The following is a 26721-nucleotide window of genomic DNA, read 5'->3' on the forward strand; positions in this document are numbered from 1 at the left end:
GTCTTACGTTCTCCTCCTTCCTCTGTTGCCGTGCAGGATTGAGATGGAGGACTCTGAAGCGGTGGGCATCTCCAACATCATCTCCAATATGATCACCATGTTCCCTCGCAGCGTCCTCACCGCTCTGCCCAGCGAGCTGTTCACCTCCTTCATCAACTGCCTCACGCTGCTCACCTGCTCCTTCGGTCGCAGCGCCGCCCTGGAGGAGGTGGTGAGTAATGACGCTGGGACAGTGGCTCAGTAATAAGCGAAAAGAAATTAGCAAAGATGAGTGTCAAATCTGCAAAACTATGCTTACCACTAGAATTGTTCACAAATGTGTTCATAAAGATGTCTACTATCACCTATCATGACAGCTGCTGGAAGTTGGGGTAACAATTTTTCTAATTTTCATTATGCTTTAAGTAGCATGTGACGTGTCTAACTAGGGGGTTTTCATGATTCTCAACCCCTTCCAAGCATTAGTTTTGCACGAAAATAATTGACCAAATGTGCCCAATTGTGATGACCTCATCACATTTGTGATGATGGCTATGGCCATTTTGAGCCCCCAAGGAGTGTTTTTCGTGCCAAGCCAATTGCATGGAATCTATTCAGAATCATGAAAACCCCCTAGCTTGACACGTCACATGCTACTTGAAAATGTTATTTGGATGACCCTAAACCTTGAACGATCACTATTGCAATTTATTTTGGGCCACACCCCTTTTTAGCTTAGATTGACTGGCCGATGGGGGGAAAAACGTGAGGTTCTGTGAGGGTCCCAGTTCCATCTCGCGCTCCCCGGAGTTAGTGTCAAAGTGTCCTTGAGCAAGACTGTGAACCCCTAATTGTCACCGATGTGCAGGTTGGTGCCTTGCATGGTTTCCTCCGCCATCGGTGTATGAATGGGTGAATAATTTACCCATTCCTACATAGATGGGGAGCCACAGGCCCAAACGCTCAAGGAATATATTTGTGTTTTTTCCATTCACTTAGTCATTAAGGTCTGCAGAATGAGAGGTCTGCTCAGAAAACATTGTGGGAAAAAAGCTATGGCCATTTTTGTATACCACACCATAGACAACCAATATAAGGCAAACCTTTGTTGTTGGTTTTGCACGAAAAACACTCCTTGGCCTAAATTCGGCCATAGCCACTTGCCCAAATGTGCTGACCAAGTACCGGTAGTGTTTTTCGTGCAAAACTAAGGCTTGGAATGGATTCAGAATCATGAAACCCCCCTAGTTTGACATGTCACATGCTACTTAAAGAATGATGAAATTTGGAAAAGTTATGTAGGTTGTCTATGGTGTGGTATACCAAAATGACCATAACCTTTTTTCGCAATGTTTCCGGCAGAGCAGACCTCTCATTCTGTGGACCTTAATGACCAAATGAATAGAAAAAAGTCAAAAAACACAAATAAAAAGTATGTCATGACATCACAGGTCCTCTCAAATGTTGGGTGTTCTGGCTCCTCGGCTAACACCGATGGCGTGACCAGTATTATCAAAAGCGTTTTACATAGAATTGTGCATTGACCGATGACGGCCAATTCCATATCATTTTTGGGGTCCTTGACATTAAATAGTTTGAGCACCACTGATATGGAAACACATTTTCAGAAAACTGAGAGGATTTAGCAGACATTTTGTAGGTCTAAATGGGTTAAGTGGTTAAAGGACAACTTTAGTTTTTTTCAACCAAGGTTCATGTTTTAGGTTGTTATTAGAGAAACTAAAAGGTGAGTGTTCATTTTCTTTCATTTGCTGCTTTCTTTCGTTTTTGGGATTTTAGCAGTTTTTGACAGGGGGGCGGGGGCATTCGAGCATGGGGCTAAATATGTGTTTTTTTACAAAATATTATGCCGATTAATTTTTTTATTATTTACTATAGTCCTAATAAAGCCCAAGAAATTACATCAGACCACAAAAGATCACAGGATCTATTGAATGTGACAAACTGACATATTGAGCCTATACACACAGTATAAGCCAGGGGTCCTCAACTAGAAATGATGAAGGTCCACAAATATTTTTTTGAATAAGACCGAGGTCCGGTCCCATGCGCGGCGTCCATCGGAGAGCGGGGCTCTATGCCCGTTTAGTATGGTCAAGCCAAGCTTATACAAATAAGATCCCCTTCCAACCAACCAATAATGGGGTGCAGAGTGCAGGCCCGGAGTGGAACTCCAAATCAGGCCGGGAGTTATACGCCCTGGCAGGCCACACTGTGCGCGCGCATAGCGCGCGCCAGAATTTTGGGGGCCCTTGGGGGACATTTTGGGGGCCTTTGCAGCAATTTCACATGAGAAATGTACCATCTGATGTTATTTATATTATTAACTTAAAATTAACTTACTTTTTTTTTTTTTTGGGGTGGTCCGCAAAGAGGTGGTCCGCGGTCCGGTCGCGGACCGCGGTCCGCCAGTTGAGTACCCCTGGTATAAGCCTTCCCCCAGTAGGCTACCTTCACATTCAGTAGATCCTGTGATCTGCTGTTGCCAGATGTAATTTCCTGGCGTTTATTAGGACTATAGTAAACCATGAAAAAAAGAAATCACCGTAAAATTATGTAAAAAAGTACATATTTAGCCCCATGCTCGAATGCCCCCGGCCCCCTGTCAAAAAGAGCTAAAATCCCTAAAACAAAAGAAAGCAGCAAATGAAAAGAAAATTAAGACTCATCTTTTACTTTCTCTAATAACATCCTAAAACATTAACCTTGGTTGAAAAAAACTAAAGTTGTCCTTTAATGGGGGTTAGCACTGTGGACTCACAGCAATAGATCAATCCTGGAGCCTTTCTGCATGACATTTATTATTATAGTTTCCTCCCACAGAGACAATCAAGTTGAGACTAAAATGAAAGCTTTGTATTTTCCTCCCCTTCCGAGCTTACATCATCTTTTTCCAGTGGTGGGAAAAAAATAAGTATTGTAATCATTCTAAATATAATATTCTTTTGAAAATAGTAGATCTTACAAGCTCGCGTTGTGAGGTTGTAGAACGGCTATTTTCAAATAGCCAAAGTTTTAATAGTGCTGAAGTGGTACACATACAAGTGTGTTTTGTAATAATCAAAATTAGTGATAGTTGTAGTGGAGTAAAAGTACAGTATATTTGTCTCTGAGATGTAGTGGAGTAGAAGTAAAAACTATTGACATTTTTAAATAAGTAAAAGTGCCTCAAAATTGTACTCAAGTACTTCCAAGTAAAAATGTGGAAGAACTACTGGTTTAGAAAGCATTTGTAGATTGGCCTGAGGTCTTAAAGAGTTAAATCGGTGGTTTTTCAACCCTTCTCATATCAAGGCCCATTTATTTATTTGGCATTTGAGCCACGGACCATCATTTTGTTGAGATGCAGCCTCTCAGACCCAAAACGTACGAATATTTTGTTGTCGTTCAATACGATTTCGTATTCAACGTATTCGTAAACATGCTGTATTCATGTGGTACCATACCATTAGGAGAGGGTAACGGGCTTTAGTTCCCGACACTATTATTGGTCCTACAGTCATTAGACCGACAACCTACCTCAAACCCTAACCTAACCATAACCTACCTCAAACCCTAACCTAACCATAATCGCAAGCTAGGGATGTGTAAATGTGTCCAAAATGAAAATCGATTTGTATAATTCAATATATATATATTTTTTTTTAAGATATTTTTTTTGCGGCTTACGCCTTTTATTGATTTTTGAAGGGACAGACAGTAGGCTGACAGGAAACGGGAGAGAGATGGGGGGATGACATGCAGTAAAGGCCGTGTCGGGTCCGGGAGTCGAACCCGCGGCACACTGCGACTGGATTACCAGTCCGGTGCCCAGACCGTTACGCTACGGCCTGGGCCTGTATAATTCAATATTAATCGATTAATCGATTAATCGTTTTTTTTTTGGGGGGGGGGGGGGGGGCTTTTTTATTATTATTTTTTTCATTTTTATTTTATTTTTTATGAACCCTACAAATAAAAAAAATCTTCCCCCCAAGGGGTACCTAAGTCAAAAAAGTTTGGGAACCCCTGATGTAGTTGATTAACAATAATTGTAACTCTTGAGAGTTAATAAGGGTTCATTTGGTTACTAACTCCATCTTTTAAATGAGGACCACTGGTGGTCCCTGGACCACTGTTGATCCAATTGATCACCATGGCAACCCCAGCCTAGGCCTGATTAGGTAAATTCCCAACACCTGCTAAATCCTCCAAACCTGTATCTTGATTGGAATCAATTTCCACTCAGTCATGCAGCTACACAGACGCATCCCAGGCACACTTTGGTAGGTCTATAACCCTGTCCTGTTTGGATGACAATATTGCCTTTCCAACAGATTTTCATTTAAAAAAAAAGCAGAAAAAAACCCGGAAAAAAACGATTATCGATTATTAATTTTCATAATCGATTTCGGGTCCTATCAACGATAATCGATTAATCGATTAATCGGACCCATCCCTATCGCAAGCACGGGAGCAGCGCATGTTGGAGCACCAGTCCGACCCGACCGCTGTTCCCACATAACACAGAATTACCGTCGGGTCCCAACAGGAGGACGTTGATCAAAATAACAATTCTTCCACATTGTGTAGACTTCTTGTAAATGAAGTAATGCAGATGTTTAACAATAATGTAACTCTCTGACTGAGAGCATAAAATGAAACCAAACGGCATTTGGTGTTTATTTTACGCTATCAAGAGTTGAACATCTATAAGGTTCTATTTGGTTACCAACTCTCCCATCATTTATCTGGGGGGGACCGGACCACCTGGAACCCCCTCAAGGACCACTGGTTGAAATCCACGGAGTTAAATGTCTGTCTTCTCCGTCCCTCCGTCCTCCCAGTTGGACAAAGACGACATGGTGTACATGGAGGCCTACGACAAGCTGCTGGAGTCGTGGCTGACGCTCGTCCAGGACAACGAGCACTTCCCTCGAGGATGCTTCGTCCAGCCGGCCGTCCAGGTGTTCAACTCCTACATCCAGTGTCACCTGGCTGCCCCCGACGGCACGCGCAACTTGGTGAGAGCACACACGCACACACGCACACACGCACGCGCGCACGCACGCACGCACGCACGCACACACGCACGCACGCACGCACGCACGCACACACGCACACACACACACACACACACAAATTTTGGTGTGTTTATAGAACTATGTACTTGTAACTAAAATCATTGTGGATGTGAAATCCTTCTTGGAATTTTGTTTTTGCTGTGCCAGTTTTAACTGTATAAAAACCTTTAAAGCTTTCTGCCATTTTACTTTTGACCAGCTTGCAGAGCTGATCAATGATTGGACTTTCTAGTCTAGTCACGTGGTCTAGTAGCGATGTAGTGGCGTGATTGTCATGATTGGCTGGCCTCTAAGCGAATGGGAGACTAAGCCCCACGGCCAATGGGACGGACTGAAAACGCGACTACAGAAATCCCCACTGAGAGTCATTTCTTCTTTTATGTTCTGAATTGTTTTGAAACTTATATTGACATCCAAAATAGTTATGCCATGTGGAATGTGGTTAAATGCTATGTTTTATTGAGTTTCTTTTATTACAACATTTATTTTTCTATTTTGATTCTTGTCCCAGACCACAGATGAAATACAATAAGAGACAAACACTAAAACATTGACATTGAAAATGAAATGAATCAAAAATGCTTAAACGATAATAACTTTGACACACACACACACACACACTCTTTGTGATCTTAAGCCCAAACCACACCAAAGGGACAGTTTTTAAGGTCAACCACACCAATGCAACTCAATGAGTTGCATTGGTGTGGTTGAACCCTTAAACGGTTTTGTCCCAAGGAGTCTCTACCAGTGTGGTTTGGGCTTTAATGTCTAGGTTTGTGATGAACTGACAGTAATTAGATTGTATTACATGTCTTGGTTGAATGCTTGATCCTGCTTGGTCAATGGCTGAATTCAGCGGTGTGTTATTTCTGTGTAAAGACCGATCAGGTGAGGTCCATAACAGACCGCTGTCTAATCAAAGGCTCAGAACACCTGGCTGTGCTGCTTGGAACGCCTTAGAAACGAGTCAAACAACCCAGAGACTACATTTCTGGGTAGGCAGGGTGGCTGCAGCTGCCCGTCGCACAACATAAACTGAAAAAAAATTAAAATAACATAATTACGTTCTTTTAATTTTTTTTAATTTATATTTAACGTTTCGTGGTTAGTATGAGTCGAGTCAGCTGAGCTTACGTCAACGAGGACTCTCAGGAACGCAATGTGTTGACAGCTGGGCGTCAACATATATATCATAGACTGTAAAAAATATGGACAAAGCGTTCCCCGGGTCTAACATGGACGTAAAATGAAGCCTGTTATTCCTGCACTGTAAGTCGCCATCTTTCTAGATCCGTTTGGGCCCAGCTGGCCATTGGCTGGCTCCGTTTGGGCCCAGCTGGCCATTGGCTGCCCAGACAATGAGGCGGGACTTACCCCCTTCTTCTCCGTTGGTTTTTATTTTGACTCGAGTGGGTGGGGACTCCCGATCATAGACTGTAACGGTAGCCACGCCCCTCAGAACATACGTGACTTTATGGTCATTTATTTTATAAATGGGACCATAATTTTCCAAAAAGAATATTATGACATTAGAAATGAGACTTTAAACTAGTGACTGGAAGCAGAAAGTATTCATGACCATGTTTATTAAGGTAATGCAGTCTAGGTGAAGTTGGGCCCAAATACATGGACTTCTATGGGGCTATGGGTTTTTTTGGGTCCAGTGACAGCGCCACAACAGGCCATTATATGAACTTTCAGGAGTTTCAGGCTTCACAAAATATCTGTCTGACTGCCCCCCTGATATATATACGTATATTAGCAGCGACATTGCTTTCATATGGCCTTGGTATAGCCTGGTTTCCAGCCCATAGACCCCGCCCACTCCACTGAGCGCAGCCGCAGAGCCTTTGGCCCTTAATCATTAGTATCATTGGTGAAGGAATTAGGGAATTGAGCCCAGCCGTCCGAGTTCTTTCCAAAATGGCGTGTGTGCGTAACGTCCCGTTATCCCTGTGCGTGCGTGTGTGCGTAACGTCCCGTTATCCCTGTGCGTGCGTGTGTGCGTAACATCCCGTTATCCCTGTGCGTGCGTGTGTGCGTAACGTCCCGTTATCCCTGTGCGTGCGTGTGTGCGTAACGTCCCGTTATCCCTGTGCGTGCGTGTGTGCGTAACGTCCCGTTATCCCTGTGCGTGCGTGTGTGCGTAACGTCCCGTTATCCCTGTGCGTGTGTGTGTGCGTGTCTGTCCAGTCAGCGAACGGCGTGTCGTCCCACGACGAGGAGGAGATCAACGAGCTTCAGGAGGACGACCGGGAGCTGTTCTCTGACCAGCTGGCCAGCATCGGCTCGTTGGGGCGCGTGGCCGCTGACCACTGCATACCACTGCTCACCACGTACGTGTGCACACACACACACACACACACACTGACCACTGCATACCACTGCTCACCACGTACGTGCACACACACGCACACACACACACACACACACACACTGACCACTGTATACCACTACTCACTATGTATGTATGTATGTTAAGGCTGTACCCTAGCCCTGTTTTTAGGACTCGAACATTTGCAGGAATTTCCGAGCGAACATCCGAAACATTTGGTTAATTGGTTCTAATTAATTAATTTCTCCGAGTGCTTTTAACCAGGCTGCAATTCATAAATACTGTAGATCCTCCGGGGCGACGTTGCATAGACTATATCAGTGAAATAATGGTTAAGTTCATCAGGGGTTGGTGAGCGTTGCTACCGGGTTGGCCGACCGGGAAGGTGTGCATTTTGAGTGTGGATACAACCGTCTTTACTTTTAATACACTATAATGACAACACGAGATATCCGTCTTGAACATGATCAGAGCGCAGCGCGTCTCCCCCTCTCTCTCTCTCTCTCCCAACACACACGCGTGCGCGCACACACACACACACACACACACACACACACAGAGGGTCAAGTAGCTGCTGCATGTGCTCTGCGAAAATGATCTGCACCAGGTACTTTTCAAGCAGCCCCCAAAACATGGTAATTGTGAGTAGCCTACCTGTACAACTGTCCATATATTTTGTCGTATCATCAAAAATGCTTCCCTATGTAATTTAGTGGTGGGGAAAAAATCGATTAGTCAATTAATCGCGATGCCATCATGGGCGATAATTCATCGATGCACAAATGTCAAACATTGATTATATAATGTATGTTTTTTTACGGACACCCATCTGAAAGTATTTTCTTCTATGGACCCCCCCCCAGAAGCAAAGATTTTAGTTAAAAACGTGCACTGTGAAACAATATATATATTCATAATCATTAGAAAGCACTTTGTTTATTAGTCACACAGTGACTGAGTGATTAACAGTGAGTGATTAATCATGATTAATCGGGATTAATCGAATCGTAACATAGCCCAATTAATCAGGATTAATCGGGATTAATCGAATCGTGACCCTCGGAAACGATGTGTAATCGCATCGCCAGGTACCTGGCGATATCCGCCACTACTATGTATGTATGTATGTGTATGTAATGTATGTATTTGGTTAAAATGGGTAGGGTTTAAAAAAAGCATGCTCTGTTGCACTGGCCTAAAAGTGGGTCCTTAAAAACTGCTTCAACTTCTGAAATGAATGTATGTAGGCATGTATGTATGTACTGTATGTGTGTATTTATTTAAAAGGGGGGCTTTTTTGTAAAAAGCCCAGCCCACAATACCTTCATATATTTAAAAATAATTCCAAAATAGGGTTACCAGTGAACTGCCTATTCACTGGGGACTATGCAAGGCAGAGGCGTCCACCCCCCTGAGTCCAAGTTAGACTAGACCGCATACCTAAACCATGGTCCGAAACTATCCTCTAAAACCCAATGGTAAAATGGATATAAAAATGAACATTAATAAAACAACCTCAAACCATAAAAGAGTAAAAGTTAACAGTAAGGCCTGGATACCATTTATTTATTTTACAGATAAATGAACAGAATATGTAAAAATATATGTATGTATGTATGTATTTAAAAGGGTGGCTTTTATGTATGTATGTATGTATGTAGGCTATGTATGTTGTTTATAAAAGAAAAAAAGTGAATAATTATTATTATTAGTAACATCATCATCATTGTTACAATTATCATTATCACTAAGTGGTAGAAGTAGTGCTTTTTGACCAGCTTTTTTGATCAGATTTGATTGATTATTTAAATTTTTTCTTTCTACATGATTTTGTTTAATTCTTTTCACTAGAAATGCAGCAATGTTGAAAACGGATTTCTTTATTTAGTCTTTGTTTCCTTATATGAGATTACTGAAACTTCAAAAAGGTGGGCATAATAAGCTTCGGGTTCAGCCCCTTTCCTTTTAGGTCAATCGTATCATGTCAACCCTATTAGCTGATCTACGAGCTCGGATTTCAGGTTGTTGCCCTATATGTGGCAACAATCTGCCAGGCTTTCATTCAACCTTTTATTTATTTTCCCAGAAATATATTGAGGGCATTAGGGCATTAGGGCATGAGGCAGCGGTGGCCGAACGGTTTGCGGAGCGGTCTTGATATCGGAAAGGTCGCTAGTTCGTATCCCCGGACCGGCACGTTACAATTACCACTGCTGAAGTGCCCTTGGACAAGGCATTGAACCCCCTACCATGAAATGTTCTATGAGCAGGGCCTGGCTGTAAACAAGTTCTTGAGCTTAGTCCAGTTACCCTGGGTAAACATTGTACCTTTCCTTTCCTTACCCCTTTTCCTTGTATGTAATAATGTTGGATAAACCATGACCGAGACAAATTATCTATCTATCTATCTATCTATCTATCTATCTATCTATCTATCTATCTATCTATCTATCTATCTATCTATCTATCTATCTATCTATCTATCTATCTATCTATCTATCTATCTATCTATCTATCTATCTATCTATCTATCTATCTATCTATCTATCTTTACATCTAACGACCCCTATAGGGGACCTTCTAAATCTATCTCCACGTCCACCTGCGGCTTATAGTCCAGTGCGGCTTGTGTATGTACACATTCGTTTTTTCCCCTAAATTTAGCTGGTGCGGCTCATATTCAGGTGTGCTTCATGGTCCGGAAATTACGGTATATGTCATTATTAATATACTGTACCTTAGAGTTGTTGTGTGGATGTTCTAGAACTTTACGGTCATGTGATCAGTGACATCACCAACGTGTACTCTTTGAGAGTTATGATGGAAAATATTAATGTCCATTCAGTGGCGACGTATTGAATTTATTATGAAGAATCAGGCAGAAGAAACACATACAGATCAAGCCTCCGTGCCTATTCCGCAAGCCTCCCCAACCCTATTCTCAGATAGTTTAGTTGAGTTTAGTTCATTGATCATCTCCCAGTGTCCGTTTCTTATAGTCCACTGTTAACAGAGATGCTATACTAAATGTCCATGTAAGGATATATTCTAAAGATAACACACGACACACAAATAGTTACACCAAATACACATTCGCTGACTGAGCGATAGTGAGATTGTTAGATTGACAGCTGCAGAAGTGTCTGCCTCGCATTGAATGAGATTGACAAATAAATACATACAGTACAGTATAGTTGGCAGTCTATTTGGTATTCTAAAATATCCATTACAGACTAGTACACATATATATAATCCCCTTCTGCCCCACCACCATGTACTCAGACGCCTCTTGCACGGCCCAGACTATACTGACACCATCCTTCTTGATCCATTTTTACATAAAATCTGTGCATGTTTTTTGTTTTTGCAATTTGCACGTGGGATGGAATTGACAGTGTGAACATCAATTCATCTTCGATTGAAGGGAGGTTCCTCACTCCAATCACCCATCATGCTGGCATTATTATTATTTGTACAAATGCTCATTGTACATGATATTTTATTTTACATGCAATCATTTACCCAATGATCAACTGTGTCAGTGCGAATGGGAAATGTACATAACCAATAGAAAGGAAGATAACAATCTGTTTTGATTGGAGTGTCAAAGGAATGAAAATTGCCTCTATGACAGCAGTTGTCATAGACATAGAGGCTATGTTTCTCATTCTGAACACAAAGAGAAGAGATGTAACGTCCCGAAGGCAAACATTATATTCTGTGAAATGCTTTGCATTCTGTGTTTTGCATTCTGTATGAACACAAAGAGAAGAGATGTAGCGTCCCTAAAGGCAAACATTATATTCTGTGAAATTAGCTGATCTACGAGCTCGGATTTCAGGTTGTTTCCCTATATGTGGCAACAATCTGCCAGCCTTTCATTCAACCTTTTATTTATTTTCCCAGAAATATATTGAGGGCATTAGGGCAAGCCTTCATTTTCAATGCTGCAGTAATTACAAAAGGCATAATACAATACATACAATACATACAATACAATACAATACAATGCAATTAACATATTGCTATACAGTAGGTGCTTTGACCTTGCTTTGACAATGCAATTAACATATTGCTATACAGTAGGTGATTTGACCTTGTTTTGAGCCAATGGCAGTGAAAGAGACATCTGAACACCTATCACACACCATCGCCATCAGACCTAATATAAACAAGGTATCCAGAGATTCCAGACGCAGGTCGCGGAACACCGTCATAGAGCCAAGATGAATTTTCACGTTCTTCTAATCGTCGCCACCATCATAGGCAGAAGTAGTCAGCTGACGCTGAGTGACTGTAATACAATAGGAGAAGCGAGGCGTCCAGAATACACTGACATCGCAGTGACATGTGGCACCGACTCCATCAATCTGGCAATCCAAGCCTGCCCTATCGTCTACACCGGCTACAACGAAACGCTGATGATCGTGAACCATAAGTCGGACCCAGACTGCAAGGGAACCCTGGATTTGTCTGCATCTCCACCCGTGGTGCGTTTCAACTTCCCCTTGAACAAGACCCATGCCTGTGGAAGTGTCTTCAGGACCACCAGCGCTGCCGGCACAGGAGTGTTCTCAGACTTCTCCAACATCCAGACAGTCAACGTCAGTGGCGTTGTGCGAGCCTCCGATCCCACCACAGGGACAATCACCTACAATGCTGAGATGAAGTACTATTATTCCTGCACCTACCCCTTAGAGTACCTGATCAACAACACCCAGGTTGATGTGTCAGCCTCCTCTATTGCATTGAAGGACAACAATGGCAGCTTCATCAGCACCCTGCGCATGCAGCTGTTCAGCGATAGTACCTACACAACGCCCCTGGTGATGCCACAGAATGGAATCGAGCTGAGGACCATGGTCTACGTAGAGGTGAAAGCCACCAACTTGACAACCCAGTACAACGTACTTCTGGACCAGTGCTACGCCTCAATCTCTCCACTTCCTACCAACTCCAACTCCAGCAACTTCAACCTGTTTGTACCCTGCGACGTTGACCAGCTCACCACCATGATCCAGAATGGCGTCAGCCAGAGCGCCCGCTTCTCCTTCCCGGCTTTCCGCTTCATGGAGCAGGAGAACGAGACCGTCTCCACCTACTACCTGCACTGCATCACGCGCCTGTGCGAGGTCTCCACCTGCAGCAACTTCATGAACTGCAACAGCAGGAGAAGGAGAAGCACGGACGATGAGCCAGCCGACTTCTCCCAACTCCACACCATCACCTCCCGGGAGATCGTCACCCAAGAAAATGTCATGAAAGGCCAGACATCAGGTCAGAATTCGTCTGCTGGTCTTGGTGCTGTTGTAGGTGTTTTAGCCTGCGTGTGCGTTTTCTTTCCTTTCGTTTTTTAAATGTTTTTTTTGCAGCTTTCGCCTTTATTTTATATATTTTTATAGAGGGACAGACAGTAGGCTGACAGGAAATGGGGGAGGGAGATGGGGGAGTGACATGCAGTAAAGGCCGTCGGGATCGGGAGGCCATCGAACCCGTGGCCAGACTCGGACTACCGGCCAAGGTGCCTGTTACCGCTGAGCCACGGCCCAGGCCGCGTTTTATTTTCTAGTGTCTTTTGAGGTGTACCATATAATCCGCCAGCTTGTCTAACGTTTCTGGTGGAGAACAGGGCTTGTCTCACTGTGGTTTGTTGGGGCAGATCGTTGTTGGTCTTCCGTCATTGGCTAAACCGTGTAGGACAATTTACATTTTAGATGAGGAAGGGATGTGATTGAGATGTTTAGATAGATGTTGGTCTGAATTGCACTATTATTTCCAGACTAAATACATACATTTGACTATGAAAACCTATTAATTATATTTGCTTTTCAAAGAGTATGGTAGGATATATGTAGGATGTATATTTTCATGTTTTGTCTGTGTATTCTGTCTCTTTTTAAATGCTGACCCTGGTAGCTGAGCTCCAAGGTTTCATATGCATTTGTGCAAATGGCAAATAAAGTCTATTCTATTGTGTGTGTGTGTGTGTGTGTGTGTGTGTGTGTGTGTGTGTGTGTGTGTGTGTGTGTGTGTGTGTGTGTGTGTGTGTGTGTGTGTGTGTGTGTGTGTGTGTGTGTGTGTGTGTGTGTGTGTGTGTGTGTGTGTGTGTGTGTGTGTGTGTGTGTGTATGCCCTTCATAAGCTTGTACTTAGAAAGGTAGTTGGAAGGAAAATATAAAAAAAGGTTCATAAACAGAGTTTAAATATGTGAAAGTTTGTGGAATGTTTTGAAAGGGAAGTCAATGTACCTTCCAAAGTTACTGTTTAATTTATTGAATCATGCATCTTTTCTACTTCAGCTGTGTTCCTGCCACAGGCAGTACCTTAAAACAAGGCTCCAGACATCCCAAATCAAACTGGCCAGGCTAAATAACTTGGCCTAACTCCCAGAACCCACCTTACCCCCGCTCATTTGGAATGGCTTTAGGGTTGACAACAGAGTACAGCAACTTGCAATGGGCCTGATCTTCAAGATCCGCTACTAAGATACCCATGTACTTGTCAAAATGCATCCTTACTGTCAACAAATTAATGTCAACGAAGTCCATGGTCAGGGAGTACCATCAACCACGTTCAACCCAGATTCGGCTCAAACAAGGGGTTAAACTCATTTCGCTCCTATGCCACTAAAATGTGGAACGCCCTACCAACAGCCATTAAGACATGTGAATCCCTAGACTCCTTCAAAACCGTCTGCAATTCTAAACTAGCCCCTGTAAGAAAAGTTAGTCTTTGCTATACTGTATACATACGGTACTATAGTATACCCCCTTAGACATACTCAGTCAACAACTTTATTTTTCTGTACCCACAACATCTAATGAAATTGGGAGACGTGCTTTTCAGTTTAAAGCTTCATCAGGTTGGAACAACTTGTCTGTTTCTTTGAGATCAATTACATCATTTAACATTTTCAAGGCTTCTTTGCTTGTATACCTGAAACCCATTTGTACTTGTTTTTGATTTTTGGAGAGAGGTGTGTATTTTAATGCTTGATTATTCTTTTTAGCTTTATCTTTATTTTTTATTATTTTCATTATTATCACTATTATTAATATTTTGTTAGGTGTTTCAGTGCAGTTGCTTCTGGTCTTGATGTAGTGTTTGAGTGGTTTGGAGAGCATCTATGTTTTGTTGTTGTAAGTGTATTGTTCTGTGTCGACATGTTTAATGTATTGTTTTGTCTATGTACTGTATTCATTGTGTTGTGCCCTAAAACGAGATGATGCATCTCAAGGGGCTGTCCTCTAAATGAAATAAAAATTCAATATATATACAAACTGTTGATACAATGTTCAATCAATCAATCAATCAATCAATCAATGAGGCTGTGTGTGTGTGTGTGTGTGTGTGTGTGTGTGTGTGTGTGTGTGTGTGTGTGTGTGTGTGTGTGTGTGTGTGTGTGTGTGTGTGTGTGTGTGTGTGTGTGTGTGTAAAAAGTGTAATTGTTCAAACAAAGTGCATTGTTTTGAATACACAAATAAAATAAATAAAAAATAATTAGGAAAGGAGTGTATTTCTTAATTGGGGTTGTTCGCTCATGTTTTTTGTGTATCTAAGTTCGCATCACACACATCAACCTTTTGACCACCAATATAACGCTTGTAGATCCACTATTTTTGCTCTTTTAGAAATGGGGCTATATGCCACATTAACTTATTTTTCACCGCCTATTTCTTTCTGAAATCACACCTCTGCATCCTCCATCCGTTCTTCCCATGGGGTAGGCCTACAGTCAATTCCAGCAGGCCTTGTTGATTCTTTCTGACTATATTGGGGGTGGTCAGAGACAGGGGATCCGTGATGGGGGAGGAAGTGTGACTATGGGGGTTGTTGATGAATTTGCGGGGTTTGAAATGGAGTGTATGTGGATGTGGGGGCTTGGGAGGTAAAGTGGAAAACTTTGATTTTTTTTTTCTCCCAGGTTCCTATTCCTTCCGAGTGCAGAAATGACCTGATGTGTTTGTAATGGGGGGTAGGATTGTTGTGTGGTGGTGAAATTCTGTTTAAACTTGTGGTGTAGTGGTTGGAGTGTATGTGAAAATGTGGTTATGAATGGGAGTAGTGTTGTAATGGTAGAGGAGCCGATGGCCTGGATGGTGGGAGAAGAAGAGTTGGAGGATGGAAGACCTAGAGGAGAGGGTAATGTGGGGGCCCCGTCCAGGTCCGCCCCTGTCCCTGCGCTAGAGAGAGGCCTCTGATCCGGGTGCATGCTCTCAGGTGGCTGGGGAGGAAAGCTAGGGTTGAGGTTAGGGTTAGAATTGGGGGTGAGAGGGTTAGGGGTGGGAGGCAGAGTGTTTGTGGAGAGTGGCTGGGTGGGGGAGAGAGAGGCCAGGGCATTGCTCCTGATGGTACGCAAAAATCTTTTGCTGTAACCTCTCCTTAGGAGGACTGTGAAGAGTGTGTGTGTGGCCTGATTGAAATGTTCCCTATTGGATGAAATCCTGAAAAACCGAATGATTTGTGATTTAATGATTCCTGCAAAGGTGTGCTTTGGGTGGTAGCTGTGTTTATGGAGTAGTGCGTGTGTGTCTGTGTCCTTAAAATATATTTTTGTCAGTAATCGTTTATGTGTATGATCTATTATTGTATGAAAAAATACCGTGGTGTCCAGGAAGTTGATCTCTATTGGATGAATTATGTGTTTGATGGTTATGGAAGCATGGTGTGTGTTCAAAATCTGTAGAAATGTATCAAACTGTTGTAAGGTGTGTGGCCAGAGCCCTATGATGTCATCTAAAAATCTGAAATACATTGTCGGTTGTAGTGGACACTTTGCCAAGGCCTCTCTCTCACACTCACTCATGTATATGTTAGCATAAGCGGGTGCAAATTTCTTGCCCATAGCCGTGCCCTCTATCTGTAAATAGTGTTTGTTATTAAATGTGAAGTCATTACAATTGAGACTGAGTTCTAAGAGTTGTAAAATGGCATTGTCTGGTCTAGTGTTGTCCGGGTGTGTCTGGAAAAGATTTCTAACTGCCTGTAAACCAGTGGCTGTATGTATGTTAGTGTAAAGCCTGTCAATGTCTATGGTGAAAATGTATGTATGTATGTGTGGTGGCACGGCTATGGGCTTGATCTTTTCCAAGAAATCATATGTGTCTCTTAAATAGCTGGCGTGTATGGTGGAGAGGGGGTTGAGGAAGTGGTCTATGTATTGTGGTAGGACTCACTGCTGCAGTCTGACACTATGGGTCTGCCGGGAGGCACCTCGAAGGGAATAGTCCAAGTCTGTGGATCCTTGTGGATTTTGGGTAGTAGATAGAATATCCTAGGTCTGGGGTTATCGGGGCCATAGACAGGGTTGGGAGGGTTACTTTTAAAAAGGAATCCCCTACAGTTACTGATTACTCCATTTAAAAAGTAACTGCAAGTTACTTTTGGATTACTTTTAAGTAAAACTCAATTTAATTAGATAATACAAGTTTTACCATTGATAGACAAGAATGTTGAGCCTATGAAATTAACTGAAATATGGTTAAGGTAATTTAATTGTTAAGAATTTGACCTCTGAACACTTACATTACTGTAGAGTCATTGTGTCAACTTATAACAGATCATAAGAAAAATGCATCTTGACCTACAGAACCATTTTGATTGTTTGATTGACAACAACCAACAACTTTGACAACCAACAACTTTGACAACCAACAACTTTGACAACCAACAACTCCATCCATGTGTGGTCAAAGTGGCAAATAAAAACTATTTTTGACATTCCTGGCTGACACTCATTTAGATAGACATGGCATGAGTTTAAAACATTGACTAGACAGTAAAGACTCATTTATATAGTCTACAAAGAACTCAGCCCTATACAATTATATTTATATCCCCCGTAGGCTACTCTTTAAATAAAAAGCCTCATTGTATTTCACCTAAAAGAGAAGACTGCGCTACCCATTATTTATCCCCAATCCAATATATCATAAATGCTCTCCTATCTAGTATCTCTGCAGTGTTGCCTGGTCTGATTATTATAAGCCACATTGGGCTTATCTTTCTGAAGTTGCTTGTAAATAATGGTAGAACGGTTGTGAGCTTGTAGATCGTCTATTTTCAAATAGCCAACATATATAAATATGCACATTGTTTAATGGACGATATATATAGCTTTGAAGTGCTCGTGTGGCCTTTTATAGTTGCTTATTTCTCTCGCAAATTGACGCAGCAGCAGCCTCCACTGTGAGGTGCGCGCTGCGCTCAACTCCAATCCATTCCGTTTGGTGTTATAATAATTTATAACTTGTTTGTAAATGAGGGGAAGGGGAGAATGTAATCCTCATGTAACCCCCGTTACAACACCCCCGTTACTGTAATCCAGATTACACATTTTAAAATGTACTCTAAGACGTTACAGTTACGTTTTTTTTTTTACTCTGATTACAGTAACGGATTACATGTAATCCGTTACTTCCCAACCCTGGCCATAGAGGAAATCGCGTTGTTTGGAGGTGATGTAGTTTTGGTGATAAAGTGTTCTAATGATTTGTCTGAGTTTGATCTGAGTCTGTGGCGGTATGCTGGCTGCTATGTGAGTGTAGTATCTTGTGTTGGATAGTTGTCTGTTGGCTTCATATGTGTATTGGAAATGATCTAAAATTACTATTTTTGAGCCTTTATCAGCGGGTTTTGTGTGTTGTTCCGCATTGTTGTGATGCTGTTCCGTTCGTCTGTGGTCAGGTTGTCAGGTCTGTCTGGTGATGGGTGGTACTGATTAAGTGTATGGTTATCTAGCTGTATGAGGTCTCGTATCCTGCCGTCCACCTGGGAGAGTTTAGGCTCCCAGGTGGAGGGCAGGACAAAAGGTGTATGTCAGTCTGTCTGTGTGTTTTTGAAAAAGTCTATTAATTTAAGTCTCCTATGGTATCTGTGTGTGTCCCTTCGAAGTGCCTCCCAATCTGTATGTATGTATGCATGTATGTATGTATGTATGTCGGGGTAACAATGGTGGCCCCTTTATATTGGCTGTTGATGGTGACGTAGCAATGGTGCATTTCAAGGTTAATATATGGTCAATAACAGGTCTAAAGGATTTAGAACAGCAGTTGTAATAGACATTAGTTAGTAGCAGTACAAGGCACAAGTTGGCACCGCAGACAGAATGCATTTCTAGTTGAAGTCAATGTCAAAATGGCCTAAACGTGTTGTGTGTTGTTGTCCTGTGCAGTTTGCTGGAGGACAGGGTGAACCGGCTCCACGGACAGCTCCAGAGGACTCAGCAGCATCTCATGGCCTCCTCGGACCTCGCCTCAGTGGACCGCAAGGTCCTGGACGACCTTTATGAAGACATCCACTGGCTTCTATTGGTCTCAGGTACACTGGACTTCTTCCACACATTAGACCTTTATGAAGACATCCACTGGCTTCTATTGGTCTCAGGTACACTGGACTTCTTCCACACATTAGACCTTTATGAAGACATCCACTGGCTTCTATTGGTCTCAGGTACACTGGACTTCTTCCACACATTAGACCTTTATGAAGACATCCACTGGCTTCTATTGGTCTCAGGTACACTGGACTTCTACCTACACACTCGACTAGAGCAGGTTTTCAACCCTTTTCACCTCAAGGCCCAGTATTTATTCTGCAGTTGAGTAAGGGACCACTATTTGATGAGATTTAGCCTCTTCAGACCCAAAACGTAGAATAGTTTGTTGTCGTCGGATAGTATTGTGTCCACAATTCCATGCTGTATTGATGTTGTTACCAAAATTAGGGTATAACAGGCAATTAACTTAAGTAATGCAGATGTCTAATGATAATTTAACTCCTTATTTGGTTTCATGAGGTGGTTTGCAGGTCACTCACCCATCTGGCAGTTAGAACATCTGTAATTGCATCAAAAGAGTCCGCAGGAATCATATTTCCGTATCACTTTTATTTTTACATCTGTTTATTTATGTTAGCAGCCAATCTCTGTAAACGTTCCGTTCAATTACCTCCGGCTAACATGGAGTGAGACCTCCCACTGACTGCACATAGGAGCAGTTATGTGGAGCACCAACTGGAGCTATTGTATATTTAGGCCGGGGGGCTGATCTGTTGTGGTGTGTTTGTGAGAGGAATTTGTTGTGGGGACGGGCCTGGCAGTTGGAACCTCTTGATGATGATGAAGTGTGATGACTTTTCCCACTGCAGTATCTTCACGTATAATGACCAGAGCAGACTTTCATCCAGTTATTTAAATGTTTTGCACCGTACTCCTTGTGTTTCTCGCTGCCGTTCACTTCCTTGTATTACGGCTCCAAAATAATGCCTCGTAGCTCCTAATATAGGGAGCTCTCCATGGTTTTGATGAAAAGGACAATGTTCTGTCTTCATTTCTGACTTCATGCTTCTCGTTTGGAATATAAACGCTTCTAGAGGGACTTTAGCGTGACCAGCGTGAGGTAAGAACGGAAGATTATGCCTCCCGGTTTAGGGGGGGAATGGAAGGGTAAAATGTGCCATTTCTGCTGGCACTCTCTAGCGCCTTTAGTTTGAAAGGTGCTTCTCTGTGTCTTTCAGGGTATCTGTTGGCGGACGACCCCCAGGGCGAGACCCCCCTCATACCAGCCGAGGTGATGGAGTTCTCCATCAAGCATTCCACGGAGGTGGACATCAACATCACCCTGCAGATCCTGGGATCGCCGGGGGAGAAGGCCTCGTCCATCCCCGGCTGCAACCGCACCGACTCGGTCATCAGGTGAGAGGAGACGGGCTCGTTCATTCTAGTCCAGTGGTTTTTAACCCATTTTGACCTGAGATCAGATTCTAAAAACCTCTGTTTGAAAATGATAGTTTTCTGGAAAAGCTATGTTTCTATGTCAGTCGTTAGGGTTAGACCTACAAGCTCGTAGCACGCCACTCGGTGGCGCGCTATGAGCTTGTACATCTGCTATTTTTCAATAGCTAAGGCATAACATAATGCGAACACCAAAAGGGGTTCCCGCCCAAAATGGGTTTTAACCATTTTCATGTAAAGGCCCACTATTCAATTGGCATTTGAGCCACGGACGACCATTGAATTAGATCTAGACCCTCTCAGACCTCAAGACTAGAGATAGAATATTTTGTTGTCGTTTTGTCCTCGATTCCATGCTGTATTGATGTTGGTATACCATCGGAGAGATAACATTGCAAAATGTTGATCAAAATAACAATCCTCCTTTGGGGGCACGGTGGCACAGTTGGTAGTGCTGTCGCCTCACAGCTAGAAGGTCCTGGGTTCGATTCCCGCTCGGGGCACTGTGGGTGCTGGCGGCGTGTTTCCTCCTCTGCGTCATCAGTGCCCATACCCGAAGGCGGGGTTGGCGAAAGGGCCTTTCTGTGTGGAGTTTGCATGTTCTCCCCGTGTCCCCTAGGGTAGATACCCTCACAAAAACATGCAGTAATCCTGGTCTCTAAACTGCCTCCCCCTGGCCAGCCGGGGCGCCTGATGGAGGGGAAAGGAACTGGTTGGAATAACGTGTTCCTTCCACGCGCTACGTCCAACCAGGGAAACTCCCCCCTGTCAGGTGTAAAGGAGCAACTTGGACACTCAAGCATGAAGGAAGCATGAGTTCAAGTCTGTTGCTCTCCCCAGGTTGGCGGAGGGTGTGTAGAGCCCAGGATCACATTAGATGATTGACACAGGGGTGAAAAATGGGTTACAAAATCGTGGGATAAAAAATAAAAAAAATAAAAAAATAACAATCCTTCTTACATCCTCTAATTGTGTAGACTTCTTGTAGATTAAGTAATGCAGATGTTTTAACAATAACTTTACTCTTGAGAGCGTAATATGAAACCCAAGGGACCCGTTGGTTTCATGTTAGGCTCGCATGTGTCTTACGATGGTGTGTGTGGAGCTCGACTGGGCGACGGACGGATGGCATGCTTTGATTTAGGAGAGAGTCCTAGTCTCTAGTCTGGCCAATTACTGTAACAATGTTATGACATTGAAAAAGTCAAATAATAGCCAAATGTATCTGCTAAACCGATATATATCTCTCTAATTCTGTGATTTGGAATTGATTGGTTTATTTCACATTGTGGGGGGACGGTTTGTTTTTCTTTTAACCCACAAAGATAATGGCTTTTCCATTCTCTGCTCCAGTTTTAATGGACTTGAATGGACGCCGTCTGATGTGGGCTGGGGGAATGACATAACCGGGGGGCGCCGCCCCGCGTCTACTTTGTTAAAAGGGAGTTTATAAAAAATGTCCAAATTTGGGCCTGTTTGGCACGGGAACAATTACACGAGGAGTGAGTCTGGGTGTAGGACAATTTATTGTTTTTTTTGGGTTTGGTGCTTTCAGGCTCTGTGTGCAGAGCATTGTGATAGTGGGAGTTGTTCTGGCCGTTGCATGTGTCTTCAGTTATATCGTCAGGTTGTCACAGAGTGGTCTCTTCAAGAGTTGCCTGTTTTTAAGTAGGTGGGGACCAGTCAACAGCAAAATGCTGTACGTTTTCATTCTGTGGCTGCCGATACGTGTGTATAAGCTCTAGCAGCCACGTTTGGCAAGAACACAATGATTCCAGACAGTTTTCAATTAAACCAACAAAATCGTTACCAAAAGAGCTTTTCGCGTAATTCAGTCGTGACTGACTGTCCCTGGCTTCCTTCCACCAGTGTTAGGCATACATAACTGCTATGAACCGTAGCATCTCTATTCGAATGTGCAAATATTCTGCAGAAATAAAGAAGTAAGAAGAAAATAAGCACAAGAGAAAATAGCCGCTTTATAATAAGCTCACAATGCTTTGCAACGCATCGTGAGCGTGTACAACTCGTAGAGCTATTTGTCTGCGAAGTTGTGCGAACAGATTTGTTATAGATGGACAAAAGGAGAGGGGGGGGGGGAAATATAGAGCCCTTCATGGACCCAGTCCTCCAACTATAATATACGATCTATATATTATCTGTAGGGTTTATTTGGATATGCTTTGTGCGCCAAAAATAGAATATCGCCTATTTTAATGCATAACATCGGCACGCAACTAAGTCCAAATCCAGCTTAAAGGACAACTTTAGTTTTTTTTCAACCAAGGTTCATGTTTTAGGTTGTTATTAGAGAAACTAAAAGGTGAGTGTTAATTTTCTTTCATTTGCTGCTTTCTTTCGTTTTGGGGATTTTTGCAGTTTTTGACAGGGGGGCGGGGGCATTCGAGCATGGGGCTAAATATGTATTGTTTTACAAAATATTATGGCGATTTATTATTTTGTTATTTACTATAGTCCTAATAAACCCCAAGAAATTACATCAGACCACAAAAGATCACAGGATCTATTGAATGTGACAAACTGACATATTGAGCCTATACACACAGTATAAGCCTTCCCCCAGTAGGCTACCTTCACATTCAGTAGATCCTGTGATCTGCTGTTGCCAGATGTAATTTCCTAATTTCCGTTTATTAGGACTATAGTAAACCATGAAAAAAGAATTCACCGTAAAATTATGTAAAAAAAGTACATATTTAGCCCCATGCTCGAATGCCCCCGCCCCCCTGTCAAAAAGAGCTAAAATCCCTAAAACAAAAGAAAGCAGCAAATGAAAAATAAATTAAGACTCATCTTTTACTTTCTCTAATGACCACCTAAAACATGAACCTTGGTTGAAAAAAACTAAAGTTGTCCTTTAACTCTCCCTTGTCTCTCTTTCTCAAAGAGATATATAAAAACTATAAATGGAAGTGCTTTGGCACAAATTGGCCCGATAACCTTGATAACATTCTCTCTGAAATACGTTTAGAAGTTACCTCAGGGGTCAAGGACCGCCGTGGACGTGACCGACGTGCAAGCAAGAGGCGTGCGTCGCCAGGACAATTGACATTCCGTGTGATTAAGCGCACGGGACAATGCCGGTATTTCTCACTTACCAGCAGCACCCCTAATAAAAACCACAGAGGGGCCACCCGCCACGAACAGGTTCCTGCGCCCATCCTAGCCCGGGCGTACGTCCTGTAAGGCCACAGAAGGGTCAGGTCTCTTCAAGTTCACACTTGCACACGCCAAATGTAAAACTGACTAGTAAAACGGTGGAAGACAATGAAAGTGTCATTGTGGAGTTTGGTATGGTATGGCATGGCACTGCACGGCACGTCATTGCGTGGCCCCTGGGAGCCATGCCATCGGGCGCGTGACTGTGGGACATGTGCCTCACATGCACACACACATTCACACGCTCTCCATCTGTGCCTTTTTTTATTCGTGCACATGTTGTCTTCATTTGTGCGACGATTACAAGCTTACACGCACCCTTTGTCCCTAATGCCTCCTGGAACCTCCCGGGGTGCGGTGGTGCCAGTCCCATTGGGGGGGGGGGGGGGGGGGGGGGGGGAGAATGTCCTGGCAGATCCCCAACCATGCCTTAACCCCCCCCCAAACCCACACACACACACACACACACACACACACATACGTACCACTACCTTCATGTTCATTCTATACTGCGCACATAATGTGCACTGACCTGCAGCAGCACATGTCCGTGAGCAAAATCACAGCACACATTGGAAGAAATTAATTACATTTAAACACAAACGCATACAGTGCGCTGCACACACATTTTGAGATGACACATTTTCTTTTGTATAACCACGCACGCACGTGTGCTCGGACACGCGCACACATGCACACACACACACGCACACAGGGCTCTTTTAACCCATTCTGAACGGGTACCCATTTTGGTGTCAGCATCATGTTATGCTTTAGCTATTTAAAAATAGCAGATCTACAAGCTCATATCGCGCCACCGAGTGGCGCGATACGAGCTTGTAGGTCTGCTATTTTTGAAAAATAGAAGAGCGACTGACATTTTTAGAATCTGATCTCAGGTCAGAATGGGTTCATCAGACCAGTGTGTGTCCGGCGGAAACCTCGTATGAATCTGATCTCAGGTCAGAATGGGTTAACCCTGGCGGGCGCCAGCCCAAGCCCTTGGTGGGTCAGGGGGGGGGGTCCGGTCGCTGCCACTCCCCAGCATGTCATTTAATTAGCGGAAGACCAGGTGGCGGATGCAACAACGGTGGCTGTAATCTGATTGACACGAGCTGGGGTGAGACTCGAGGAATGACCCCCCCCCCCCCCCCCCCAACATGTCCATTGTCCACTAGAATATCGGTGGTTCACAAACGTCTTAGCCCATGGCCCAAAAACAGATATGAGATATTCACTCGGGACCAAACTAGTGAAAATAGCCAATCTACAAGCTCTTCGCGCCGTGTTGTGAGCTTGTAGATCGGCTATTTTATTTTCACCACTTCAATTGTTCTAATTGCTTAATTATAATAGACTATGGTATGTCTTAGATTTTTATTTTATTTCTCAATGAAATTGCTGAAAAGAAATCAAATTTGTTTTTAATTCATGACCTTTTGGGAATGTTTCTTGAAAATGTTTTCAACTAATAATAATAAAAAATCACACCTTTGTGATGTGATCATACATCACATTCCGTGCTCACTCAGCCAATCAAATCTTTTTTTCTGGAGGGGGTAGCGCCCCTCAAAAGCCAAATAAATGTAGGAAACAAAAACTAAGGTGACCCAGAACAACCTACCACCGTGACCCACAAATGGGTCCCGACCCACTGTTTGTTTTCCCAAACAGTGGGAAAGTTTAGTTTCATAAAGTTTTTTTTTAAATTATTATTATTATTTAAAAACATTTTCTAAAAACATCCCCCCAAAAATAGTTTAACTTTTCACGAATTAACCAAAATTCTGTAATTTTTTCAGTAACTTTGTGAAGAAAAATAAATCTCAAGGACTAACACAAAAGAGAGATGTCTATCTGCCATTGGGGTGAATCTGTGGAACGAACTCAATACAGAACTAAAATAATGTAACTCCATAAGAACATTTAAAAGATCATATAAAGCTATGATAATTGACAAATATATAAAATCACTTTAATTATATACAGTATGCATAGGCAGTAGATATTACAAAATTATATAAATAAAAATAATATATAAATAATATAAATTATTTGAAGTAACCACTTCAAACACAAATATACAAACACATATGCAGTAAAAGTAAACAATAAAATATATAATATATAAGCACGATTTTAAAAAGCTAAATGTATGTGGGCGTAACTTGTATAAGGCATATAAGCCAAATATGTATTTTCTGTTTATCATTGATATATAAGAAGCACAGCACTATAGAGAATCAGTTTTTCCCATTGCTACTGTTCTTGTTTTCGTTTTTTTTTCTCTTCTTTTTTTCCCTTTTATTATTTGAATCATTAATAAGGTGGGCATAATAATAAGCTTCGGCTTCAGCCCAAACCTTTTCAGTCAAACTGTAATTCTGTAACCCTCATTCTGAATGTTCAACTGTATTGTAAATGACTGAGATAAATAAACTAACTAACATATAGTTTCTGGGGTCCTTGACATGAAATAGTTTGATAACCACTGATATAGAAACATCTAAATTGGTTAAACCAGCTGTTATACTTGTACGACTACAACGGCGTTGCATCGGCGATGCCTTGTGAGTGAACCCGTGACCAGCAGAGTCATGTTTGTGCAGCGTTTCTACCACTGTCGTGCACACATGTCGATAACAACATGACACTCGGGGGGGGGGGGGGGGGGGGGGGGACTCAAGTGGACTGCCCCCGTGTAAGAAAACCGTTTCCATCGCGGGGAGTCAGCATAAATACTTTGTGTCTGCATGCCTGGTCAGACAGACACACTCAGCATTATTCCCCCATGAATCACTTCTCGATGACAATTCTGAAAGCATGTATACCCTCTGCTGAGACCAAAGGCGTTTAACCCATTCTGACCTGAGATCAGATTCATACGAGGTTTCCGCCGGACACACACTGGTCTGACGAACCCATTCTGACCTGAGATCAGATTCTAAAAATGTCAGTCGTTCTTCGATTTTTTCAAAAATAGCAGACCTACAAGCTCGTATCGCGCCACTCGGTGGCGCGATATGAGCTTGTAGATCTGCTATTTTTCAATAGCTAAAGCATAACATGATGCCGACACCAAAATGGGTGCCCGGTCAGAATGGGTTAAGTGGGAGTGCGTGTGTTTCGCATGTAGCAGATAATCGCCGTGATGACAATCGGCAAGCCACAGGCAGACGGGTGATATTGTGTCTGTTGAAGGTCATCGTGCGCCTCTGTGCATTCTAGATCATCCATTATGGGGTCCTGTGTGTGTGTGTGTGTGTGTGTGTGTGTGTGTGTGTGTGTGCGTGCATGTGTGCGCGCACACACACAGTGCATGGCTGACACTGACAGCAGTGCCCCCCCGGTGACAGCAGAGGGACCGAACAGACAAGGCGTCGGGTTTCCCCAAATAGCGCGCGTCGC

At 42.9% G+C, this 26721-nt stretch overlaps 2 protein-coding genes across 2 annotated transcripts in view; both read left to right on the forward strand.

The window, feature by feature from the left end:
• The window catches only part of xpo4 (exportin 4), a 98599-nt gene that overhangs the window by 56269 nt on the left and 15609 nt on the right, over positions 1-26721 (forward strand). Inside the window, 5 exon segments of the mRNA XM_083777460.1 lie at positions 37-211; positions 4827-5003; positions 7260-7402; positions 18574-18719; positions 19917-20094. Coding sequence (XP_083633586.1) covers positions 37-211; positions 4827-5003; positions 7260-7402; positions 18574-18719; positions 19917-20094 — 819 coding nt within the window.
• LOC310866373 (zona pellucida-like domain-containing protein 1) lies at positions 11628-15797 on the forward strand (the record flags this gene model as incomplete). Its single annotated transcript, XM_083775981.1, has 2 exons — positions 11628-12678; positions 15787-15797. 2 exons carry the CDS (start codon positions 11628-11630, stop codon positions 15795-15797), a joined length of 1062 nt encoding a protein of 353 aa, XP_083632107.1.

Source organism: Protomyctophum parallelum, assembly GCF_964188405.1.
Source record: "Protomyctophum parallelum genome assembly, chromosome: 11".
NCBI lineage: Eukaryota > Metazoa > Chordata > Actinopteri > Myctophiformes > Myctophidae > Protomyctophum > Protomyctophum parallelum.